At 57.4% G+C, this 11,141-nt stretch overlaps 1 protein-coding gene across 1 annotated transcript; it reads left to right on the top strand.

Moving 5' to 3' along the window:
• The first annotated feature begins 2,065 nt into the window (after positions 1–2,065).
• Positions 2,066–6,400, top strand: mvp (major vault protein). Its single transcript, XM_078208939.1, has 3 exons — positions 2,066–2,359; positions 2,474–2,590; positions 6,189–6,400. Exons 1-3 carry the CDS (start codon positions 2,196–2,198, stop codon positions 6,370–6,372), a joined length of 465 nt encoding a protein of 154 aa, XP_078065065.1. The 5' UTR covers positions 2,066–2,195; the 3' UTR covers positions 6,373–6,400.
• The last annotated feature ends 4,741 nt before the right edge of the window (positions 6,401–11,141 follow it).

Here is an 11,141-nt window from a genome sequence, read left to right as displayed (position 1 = left end):
ACAGAGATAGGGAGAGGTGTAGGGGGCTGGAGAAGGTTACAGAGATCGGGAGGGGTGTAGGGGCTGGAGAAGGTTACAGAGATAGGGAGGGGGTGTAGGGGCTGGAGGGGGTTACAGAGATCGGGAGGGGGTGTAGGGGCTGGAGGAGGTTACAGAGATAGGGAGGGGGTGTAGGGGAGCTGGAGGAGGTTACAGAGATAGGGAGGGGGTGTAGGGGCTGGAGGGGGTTACAGAGATCGGGAGGGGTGTCGGGGCTGGAGAAGGTTACAGAGATCGGGAGGGGGTGTAGGGGGCTGGAGGGGGTTACAGAGATAGGGAGGGGGTGTAGGGGGCTGGAGGAGGTTAGAGATAGGGAGGGGGTGTAGGAGGTTACAGAGGTAGGGAGGGGTGTAGGGGCTGGAGGAGGTTACAGAGATAGGGAGGGGGTGTAGGGGCTGGAGGAGGTTACAGAGATAGGGAGAGGTGTAGGGGGCTGGAGAAGGTTACAGAGATCGGGAGGGGTGTAGGGGCTGGAGAAGGTTACAGAGATCGGGAGGGGGTGTAGGGGGCTGGAGGGGGTTACAGAGATAGGGAGGGGTGTAGGGGGCTAGAGGAGGTTACAGAGATAGGGAGGGGTGTAGGGGCTGGAGGAAGTTACAGAGAAAGGGAGGGGATGTAGGGGGCTGGAGAAGGTTACAGAGATAGGGAGGGGGTGTAGGGGGCTGGAGGAGGTTACAGAGATCGGGAGGCGTGTAGGGGCTGGAGAAGGTTACAGAGATCGGGAGGGGCTGTAGGGGGCTGGAGGGGGTTAGAGATAGGGAGGGGGTGTAGGGGGCTGGAGGAGGTTAGAGATAGGGAGGGGGTGTAGGAGGTTACAGAGATAGGGAGGGGTGTAGGGGCTGGAGGAGGTTACAGAGATAGGGAGGGGGTGTAGGGGCTGGAGGAGGTTACAGAGATAGGGAGAGGTGTAGGGGGCTGGAGAAGGTTACAGAGATCGGGAGGGGTGTAGGGGCTGGAGAAGGTTACAGAGATCGGGAGGGGGTGTAGGGGGCTGGAGGGGGTTACAGAGATAGGGAGGGGTGTAGGGGGCTAGAGGAGGTTACAGAGATAGGGAGGGGTGTAGGGGCTGGAGGAAGTTACAGAGAAAGGGAGGGGATGTACGGGGCTGGAGAAGGTTACAGAGATAGGGAGGGGGTGTAGGGGGCTGGAGGAGGTTACAGAGATCGGGAGGCATGTAGGGGCTGGAGAAGGTTACAGAGATCGGGAGGGGCTGTAGGGGGCTGGAGGGGGTTACAGAGATAGGGAGGGGTGTCGGGGCTGGAGGAGGTTACAGAGATAGGGAGGGGGTGTAGGGGGCTGGAGGAGGTTACAGAGATAGGGAGGGGGTGTAGGGGGCTGGAGGGGGTTACAGAGATAGGGAGGGGGTGTAGGGGGCTGGAGGGGGTTACAGAGATAGGGAGGGGGTGTAGGGGGCTGGAGGAGGTTACAGAGATAGGGAGGGGGTGTGGGGGGCTGGAGGGGGTTACAGAGATAGGGAGGGGTGTAGGGGGCTGGAGGAGGTTACAGAGATAGGGAGGGGGCTGGAGGAGGTTACAGAGATAGGGAGGGGGTGTAGGGGGCTGGAGGGGGTTACAGAGATAGGGAGGGGGTGTAGGGGGCTGGAGGAGGTTACAGAGATAGGGAGGGGGTGTGGGGGGCTGGAGGGGGTTACAGAGATAGGGAGGGGGTGTAGGGGGCTGGAGGAGGTTACAGAGATAGGGAGGGGGTGTAGGGGGCTGGAGGAGGTTACAGAGATCGGGAGGGGGTGTAGGGGGCTGGAGGGGGTTACAGAGATAGGGAGGGGGTGTAGGGGGCTGGAGAGGGTTACAGAGATAGGGAGGGGGTGTAGGGGGCTGGAGGAGGTTACAGAGATAGGGAGGGGGTGTAGGGGCTGGAGGGGGTTACAGAGATAGGGAGGGGGTGTAGGGGACTGGAGGGGGTTACAGAGATAGGGAGGGGGTGTGGGGGGCTGGAGGGGGTTACAGAGATAGGGAGGGGGTGTAGGGGGCTGGAGGAGGTTACAGAGATAGGGAGGGGTGTCGGGGCTGGAGGAAGTTACAGAGATAGGGAGGGGTGTAGGGGCTGGAGTTCTATCCGATGTTCACCTCTCTCCTTCTCTCCGACGGCAGAATTCCGCCCGGATTATCCGCTCGGCGGTTTTTGGGTTTGATCCCAACATGAAGGTCAGAGACTCCTTCCGGTTCACCCAGAACAACCTGTGCATCACCAGCGTGGATATCCAATCGGTGGAGCCGGTGGACCAGCGGACGCGGGACGCCCTGCAGAAGAGCGTCCAATTGGCCATTGAGATCACCACCAACTCCCAGGAGGCAGCGGCCAGGTAACGGGGAGGAGCGGGGGAGGGGGGGGGCGGTGGGTCTCACGGGGTTGGGGACCCCCTCCCATCCCGACTCCGCCATGACCTCTGACCCTACTCTTCCCCCCCCCCCTCCAGGCACGAGGCGGAACGCTTGGAGCAAGAGGCCAAAGGGCGTCTGGAGAGGCAGCGAATCACGGACCAGGCTGAGGCGGAGCGAGCGAGGAAGGAGTTGCTGGAACTGGAAGCCCTCAGGTAGGCCTTTGACCCTTGACCCCTTCCCGCCTAACTCCTCGCCCAGTGATCCCCTGATAGATGTGCGGGTTAGGTGGATTGCCCATGTTAAATTGCCCCTTAGTGTCCAAAGATGTGTAGGTTAGGTGGATTGGCCGTGCTAAATTGTCCCTTAATGTCCAAAGATGTGCAGGTTAGGGGGATTGGCCATGTTAAATTTTCCCTTAATGTCCAAAGATGTGCAGGTTAGGGGGATTGGCCATGCTAAGTTGTCCCTTAGTGTCCAAAGATGTGTATGTTAGTTGGATTGGCCGTGCTAAGTTGTCCCTTAGTGTCCAAAGATGTGCAGGTTAGGGGGATTGGCCATGCTAAATTGTCTCTTGGTGTCCAAAAATGTGCAGGTTAGGTGGATTGGCCATGCTAAATTGCCCCTTAGTGTCCAAAGATGTGCAGGTTAGGTGGATTGGCCATGCTAAATTGTCCCTTAGTGTCCAAAGATGTGCAGGTTAGGGGGATTGGCCATGCTAAATTGTCTCTTAGTGTCCAAAAATGTGCAGGTTAGGTGGATTGGCCATGCTCAATGCATCTGCATGGTCGATGCAGTATAATGTGGATAAATGTGAGGTTATCCACTTTGGTTGCAATCATAGGAAGATAGATTCTTACTGGAATGGGTGTAAATCGAGAGAGGGTGGATGCTCAGCGAGACCTTGGAGTCCTGGTGCATCAGTCGCTGAGAGTAAGCGTGCAGGTACAGCAGGCAGTAAAGAAGGCTAATGGTATGTTGGTCTTCATAGCGAGAGGATTGGAGTTTAGGGATAGGGATGTTTTGCTGCAATTGTACAGGGTGTTGGTGAGGCTGAGAGCGTAGAGGTTTACAGCATGGAAACAGGCCCTTCGGCCCAACTTGTCCATGCTGCCCCTTTTTTTAAACCCCTAAACTAATCCCAATTGCCCACATTTGGCCCATATCCCTCTATACCCTTCGTACCCATGTAACTGTCTAAACGCTTTTTAAAAGACAAAATTGTACCCTCCTCTACTACTGCCTCTCGTTCCAGACACTCACCACCCTCTGTGTGAAAAAATTGCCCCTCTGGACACTTTTGTATCTCTCCCCTCTCACCTTAAACCTCTGCCCTCTAGTTTTAGACTCCCCTACCTTTGGGAAAAGATATTGACTATCTAGCTGATCTATGCCCCTCATTATTTTATAGACCTCTATAAGATCACCCCTCAGCCTCCTACGCTCCAGAGAAAAAAGTCCCAGTCTATCCAGCCTCTCCTTATAACTCAATCTATCAAGTCCCGGTAGCATCCTAGTAAATCTTTTCTGCACTCTTTCTAGTTTGATAATATCCTTTCTATAATAGGGTGATCAGAACTGTACGCGGTATTCCAAGTGTGGTCTTGTACAACTTCAACAAGACGTCCCGACTCCTGTATTCAATGTTCTGACCGATGAAACCAAGCATGCCGAATGCCTTCTTCACCACTCTGTCCACCTGTGACTCCACTTTCAAGGAGCTATGAACCTGTACCCCGAGATCTCTTTGTTCTGTAACTCTCCCCAACGCCCGACCATTAACTGAGTAAGTCCTGCCCTGGTTCGATCCACCAAAATGCATCACCTCGCATTTGTCTAAATTAAACTCCATCTGCCATTCGTCAGCCCATTGGCCCAACTGATCCAGGATGGGTGTAAATTGAGAGAGGGTGGATACTCAGTGAGACCTTGGAGTCCTGGTGCATCAGTCGCTGAGAGTAAGCGTGCAGGTACAGCAGGCAGTCCAGAAGGGAAATGGTGTGTTGGCCTTCATAGCGAGAGGATTGGAGTATCGGGATAGGGAGGTTTTGCTGCGATTGTATAGGGCGTTGGTGAGGCCACACCTGGAGTATTGTGGGCAGTTTTGGTGTCCTTATCTGAGGAAGGATGTCCTTGCTATAGAGGGAGCGCAGCGAAGGTTTACCAGGCTGATTCCTGGGATGGCAGGTCTGTCATATAGAGGTGTATAAGATGTTGAGAGGTATTGGTAGGGTGGATTCTCAGAGGCTTTTACCCAGGGCTGAAATGGTTGTCACGAGAGGCCACAGGTTTAGGATGCTGGGGAGTCGGTACAGAGGAGATGTTAGGGGTAAGTTTTTCACTCAGAGGGTGGTGGGTGCGTGGAATCGGCTGCCGGTAGTGGAAGCGGATTCGATTGAGCCTTTTAAGAGACTTTTGGATAGGTTCATGGAGGTTCGTAAGATAGAGGGTTAGAGATGAGCCTACAAGGTAAGGGAAGTGTTCGGCGCAACTTGTGCTGTAGCTTTTCTATGTTCTATATGAGGAGAGACTAAGTTAGTTAGGATTATATTCACTGGAGTTTGGAAGAGTGAGAGGGGATCTGATAGAAACTTATAAAATTCTAACAGGGTTCGACAGGGTGGATTCAGAAAGAATGTTCCCGATGGTGGGGGGAGTCCAGAACTAGGGGTCATAGTTTGAGGATTAGGGGTAAACCTTTTAGGACTGAGGTGAGGAGAAATTTCTTCACCCAGAGGGTGGTGAATGTGTGGAATTCACTGCCACAGAAAGTAGTCGAGGTTGTGTGATTTCAGGAAGAAATTAGATACAGCTCTTGGGGCTGAAGGGATATGGGGGGGGGATCAGGATATTTGATGCTCAGCCGAGAATTCATAATGAATGATGGAGTGATCAAGAAGGCAAATGGGATGTTGGCCTATATCGCGAGGGGGATAGAATATAAAAGCAGGGATGTCTTGATGCACCTGTACAGGGCATTGGTGAGGCCGCAGCTGGAATACTGTGTGTGCAGTATTGGTCCCCTTATATGAGGAAGGATATATTGGCATTGGAGGGAGTGCAGAGAAGGTTCACCAGGTTGATACCGGAGATGAGGGGTTTGGATTATGAGGAGAGGCTGAGGAGATTGGGTTTGTACTCGTTGGAGTTTAGAAGGATGAGGGGGGATCTTATGGAGACTTATAAGATAATGCGGGGGGCTGGATAGGGTGGAGGCGGAGAGATTCTTTCCACTTAGTAAGGAAGTTAAAACTAGAGGACACAGCCTCAAAATAAAGGGGGGTCGGTTTAAGACAGAGTTGAGGAGGAACTTCTTCTCCCAGAGGGTGGTGAATCTCTGGAATTCTCTGCCCACTGAGGTGGTGGAGGCTACCTCGCTGAATATGTTTAAAGCGCGGATGGATGGATTCCTGATCGGGAAGGGAATTAAGGGTTATGGGGATCAGGCGGGTAAGTGGTACTGATCCACGTCAGATCAGCCATGATCTTATTGAATGGCGGGGCAGGCTCGAGGGGCTAGATGGCCTACTCCTGCTCCTATTTCTTATGTTCTTAGCAGGCTGGAAGGGCCGAATGGCCTCCTCCCGCTTCCAGTTTCTGTGATCAGACGATCGCTGAACTCACTCCTGGTCAGACCAGTGCCCCAGCCATCCCCCGATTTTGACATAACCGGACACTTCTGACCTCTTCACCCCCGAATACTGGAGCTCACGGAGGTGCTGGATGGAGGCGCCATGCAAGGCGGCTGGTGAACAAGGGGGTGGTTTCTGCCCTTAGTGTTAACACACCATCTCCCTCCCTCCCTCCCCGCAGCATGGCTGTGGAAAGCACAGGAGCAGCCAGAGCAGAAGCGCAGTCCAAAACCGAGGCAGCCAAGATCGAGGGAGAGGCAGCGGTTCTGCAGGCCAAGCTCAAAGCAGAGGCCCTCGAGATCGAGACGGTGAGTTTGAACCTTCACTCCACCCCGTCGCCAAGCCCCCCTCCCTTCAACCCTTGACCCTCGCTCTGTGACATGGAAAACACTCGCCCACACATCGCCTACACCCCCTCCCTATCTCTGTAACCCCCTCCAGCCCCCCTACACCCCCTCCCTATCTCTGTAACCCCCTCCAGCCCCCTACACCCCCTCCCTATCTCTGTAACCTCCACCAGCCCCGACACCCTCTCCCTATCTCTGTAACCCCCTCCCGCCCCTACACCCCCTCCCTATCTCTGTAACCTCCTCCAGTCCCCTACACCCCCTCCCTATCTCTGTAACCTCCTCCAGTCCCCTACACCCCCTCCCTATTTCTGTAACCCCCTCCAGCCCCTACATCCCGTCCCTATCTCTGTAACCCCCTCCAGCCCCCCTACACCCCCTCCCTATCTCTGTAACCCCCTCCAGCCCCCTACACCCCCTCCCTATCTCTGTAACCTCCACCAGCCCCGACACCCTCTCCCTATCTCTGTAACCCCCTCCCGCCCCTACACCCCCTCCCTATCTCTGTAACCTCCTCCAGTCCCCTACACCCCCTCCCTATCTCTGTAACCTCCTCCAGTCCCCTACACCCCCTCCCTATTTCTGTAACCCCCTCCAGCCCCTACATCCCGTCCCTATCTCTGTAACCCCCTCCAGCCCCCTACACCCCTCACTATCTCTGTAACCCCCTCCAGTCCCCTACACCCCCTCCCTATCTCTGTAACCCCCTCCAGTCCCCTACACCCCCTCCCTATCTCTGTAACCTCCTCCAGCCCCCTACACCCCCTCCCTATCTCTGTAACCCCCTCCAGCCCCTACACCCCCTCCCTATCTCTGTAACCTCCTCCAGCCCCCTACACCCCCTCCCTATCTCTGTAACCTCCTCCAGCCCCTACAGCCCTCCCTATCTCTGTAAACCCCTCCAGCCCCCCTACACCCCCTCCCTATCTCTGTAACCCCCTCCAGCCCCTACACCCCCTCCCTATCTCTGTAACCTCCTCCAGCCCCCTACACCCCCTCCCTATCTCTGTAACCTCCTCCAGCCCCTACAGCCCTCCCTATCTCTGTAAACCCCTCCAGCCCCCCTACACCCCCTCCCTATCTCTGTAACCCCCTCCAGTCCCCTACACCCCCACCCTATCTCTGTAACCTCCTCCAGACCCCTACACCCCTCCCTATCTCTGTAACCCCCTCCAGCCCCCTCACTATCTCTGCAACCTCCTCCAGCCCCCTACACCCCCTCCCTATCTCTGTAACCTCCTCCAGCCCCTACACTCCCTCCCTATCTCTGTAACCCCCTCCAGCCCCCTACACCCCCTCCCTATCTCTGTAACCTCCTCCAGCCCCCTACACCCCTCCCTATCTCTGTAACCTCCTCCAGCCCCTACACCCCCTCCCTATCTCTGTAACCCCCTCCAGCCCCCCTACACCCCCTCCCTATCTCTGTAACCCCCTCCAGTCCCCTACACCCCCTCCAGTCCCCTACACCCCCTCCAGTCCCCTACACCCCCTCCAGTCCCCTACACCCCCTCCAGCCCCCTACACCCCCACCCTATCTCTGTAACCTCCTCCAGCCCCTACACCCCCTCCCTATCTCTGTAACCTCCTCCAGCCCCCTACACCCCCACCCTATCTCTGTAACCTCCTCCAGCCCCTACACCCCCTCCCATCTCTGTAACCTCCTCCAGGCCCCCTACACCCCCTCCCTATCTCTGTAACCTCCTCCAGCCCCTACACCCCTCCCTATCTCTGTAACCTCCTCCAGCCCCCTACACCCCCTCCCTATCTCTGTAACCTCCTCCAGCCCCTACACCCCCTCCCTATCTCTGTAACCTCCTACACCCCCCTCCCTATCTCTGTAACCTCCTCCAGCCCCCCTACACCCCCACCCTATCTCTGTAACCCCCTCCAGCCTCTACACCCCCTCCCTATCTCTGTAACCTCCTCCAGCCCCCTACACCCCCTCCCTATCTCTGTAACCTCCTCCAGCCCCCTACACCCCCTCCCTATCTCTGTAACCTCCTCCAGCCCCCTACACCCCTCCCTATCTCTGTAACCTCCTCCAGCCCCTACACCCCCTCCCTATCTCTGTAACCCCCTCCAGCCCCCCTACACCCCCTCCCTATCTCTGTAACCCCCTCCAGTCCCCTACACCCCCTCCAGTCCCCTACACCCCCTCCCATCTCTGTAACCTCCTCCAGCCCCCTACACCCCCACCCTATCTCTGTAACCTCCTCCAGCCCCCTACACCTCCTCCCTATCTCTGTAACCTCCTCCAGCCCCAACACCCCTCCCTATCTCTGTAACCTCCTCCAGCCCCCTACACCCCCTCCCTATCTCTGTAACCTCCTCCAGCCCCCTACACCCCCTCCCTATCTCTGTAACCCCCTCCAGCCCCCTACACCCCCTCCCTAACTCTGTAACCTCCTACACCCCCCTCCCTATTTCTGTAACCTCCTCCAGCCCCCTACACCCCTCCCTATCTCTGTAACCTCCTCCAGCCCCCTACACCACCTCCCTATCTCTGTAACCCCCTCCAGTCCCCTACACCCCCTCCCTATGTCTGTAACCTCCTACACCCCCCTCCCTATTTCTGTAACCTCCTCCAGCCCCCTACACCCCCTCCCTATCTCTGTAACCCCCTCCAGTCCCCTACACCCCCTCCCTATCTCTGTAACCCCCTCCAGCCCCCCTACACCCCCTCCCTATCTCTGTAACCCCCTCCAGTCCCCTACACCCCCACCCTATCTCTGTAACCTCCTCCAGCCCCCTACACCCCCTCCCTATCTCTGTAGCCCCCTCCAGCCCCCCTACACCCCCTCCCTATCTCTGTAACCTCCTCCAGCCCCCTACGCCCCCTCCCGATCTCTGTAACCTCCTCCTGTCCCGACACCCCCTCCCTATCTCTATAACCTCCTCCAGCCCCCTACACCCCCTCCCTATCTCTGTAACATCCTCCAGACCCCCAAACATCCTCCCTATCTCTGTAACCTCCTCCAGCCCCCTACACCCCCTCACTATCTCTGTAAACTCCTCCAGCTCCCTACACCCCCTCCCTATCTCTGTAACCTCCTCCAGCCCCCTACACCCCCTCCAGCCCCCTACACCCCCTCCCTATCTCTGTAACATCCTCCAGACCCCCAAACCCCCTCCCTATCTCAGTAACCTCCTCCGGCCCCCGACACCCTCCCCCTATCTCTGTAACCTCCTCCAGCCCCCTACACCCCTCCCTATCTCTGTAACCTCCTCCAGCCCCCTACACCCCCTCCCTATCTCTGTAACCTCCTCCAGCCCCCTACACCCCCTCCCTATCTCTGTAACCTCCTCCAGCCCCTACACCCCTCCCTATCTCTGTAACCTCCTCCAGCCCCCTACACCCCCTCCCTATCTCTGTAACCTCCTCCAGCTCCTACACCCCCTCCCTATCTCTGTAACCTCCTCCAGCCCCCTACACCCCCTCCCTATCTCTGTAACCCCCTCCAGCCCCCTACACCCCTCCCTATCTCTGTAACCTCCTCCAGCCCCTACACCCCCTCCCTATCTCTGTAACCTCCTCCAGCCCCCTACACCCCCTCCAGCCCCTACACCCCCTCCCTATCTCTGTAACATCCTCCAGACCCCCAAACCCCCTCCCTATCTCAGTAACCTCCTCCGGCCCCCGACACCCTCCCCCTATCTCTGTAACCTCCTCCAGCCCCCTACACCCCTCCCTATCTCTGTAACCTCCTCCAGCCCCCTACACCCCCTCCCTATCTCTGTAACCTCCTCCAGCCCCCTACACCCCTCCCTATCTCTGTAACCTCCTCCAGCCCCTACACCCCTCCCTATCTCTGTAACCTCCTCCAGCCCCCTACACCCCCTCCCTATCTCTGTAACCTCCTCCAGCTCCTACACCCCCTCCCTATCTCTGTAACCTCCTCCAGCCCCCTACACCCCCTCCCTATCTCTGTAACCCCCTCCAGCCCCCTACACCCCCTCCCTATCTCTGTAACCTCCTCCAGCCCCTACACCCCCTCCCTATCTCTGTAACCTCCTCCAGCCCCCTACACCCCCTCCCTATCTCTGTAACCTCCTCCAGCCCCCTTCACCCCCTCCCTATCTCTGTAACCCTCCTCCAGCCCCCTACACCCCCTCCCTATCTCTGTAACCTCCTCCGACGCTCCGGGATCTCTGCGCTCCTCCAATTCCGGCCTCTCGAGCATCCCGCGATTCCCATCGCTCCGCCATTGGCGGCCGTGCCTTCAGCTGCCCGAGCTCTGGAATTTCCTCCCTAACCCTCTCCACGTTCATATTTTCCCCCTCTCTCTGCCTCCCCCGCCTTCTCTCTGCCTCCCCCTCCTTCGCTCTCTCTCTCTGCCTACCCCCCCCCTCTCTCTCTCTCTGCCTCCCCCTCTCTCTCTCTCTCTCTGCCCCCCTCTCTTTCTCTCTCTCTGCCTCTCTCTCTCTCTCTGCCTTTCTCTCTCTCTCTGCCTCCCTCTCTCTCTCTGCCTCCCTCTCTCTCTCTGCCTCCCTCTCTCTCTCTGCCTCTCTCTCTCTCTCTGCCTCCCTCTCTCTCTCTGCCTCCCCCCCTCTCTCTCTGTCTCCCCCCTTCTCTCTCTGCCTCCCCCCCTCTCTCTCTCTCTGCCTCCCCCCTCTCTCTCTCTCTGCCTCCCCCCTCTCTCTCTGCCTCCCCCCCTCTCTCTCTGCCTCCCCGCCTCTCTCTCTGCCTCCCCCCCTCTCTCTCTGCCTCCCCCCCTCTCTCTCTGCCTCCCCCCCTCTCTCTCTGCCTCCCCCCCTCTCTCTCTGCCTCCCCCCCCTCTCTCTCTGCC

The sequence above is a fragment of the Mustelus asterias genome, unplaced genomic scaffold (genome assembly GCF_964213995.1).
Source record: "Mustelus asterias unplaced genomic scaffold, sMusAst1.hap1.1 HAP1_SCAFFOLD_4846, whole genome shotgun sequence".
NCBI classification, from domain to species: Eukaryota; Metazoa; Chordata; class Chondrichthyes; order Carcharhiniformes; family Triakidae; genus Mustelus; species Mustelus asterias.
The sequence above is the reverse complement of the archived record's forward strand: the minus strand, read 5'-3'. Positions and strand labels throughout refer to the sequence as shown.

Coding starts and splice junctions, on each gene's coding strand:
- mvp (XM_078208939.1), top strand. CDS start 2,196: ATGAAGGTCAGAGACTCCTTCCGGTTCACCCAGAACAACCTGTGCATC. Junction 2,360..2,473: donor TCCCAGGAGGCAGCGGCCAG/GTAACGGGGAGG, acceptor CCCCCCCTCCAG/GCACGAGGCGGAACGCTTGG. Junction 2,591..6,188: donor CTGGAACTGGAAGCCCTCAG/GTAGGCCTTTGA, acceptor CCCTCCCCGCAG/CATGGCTGTGGAAAGCACAG.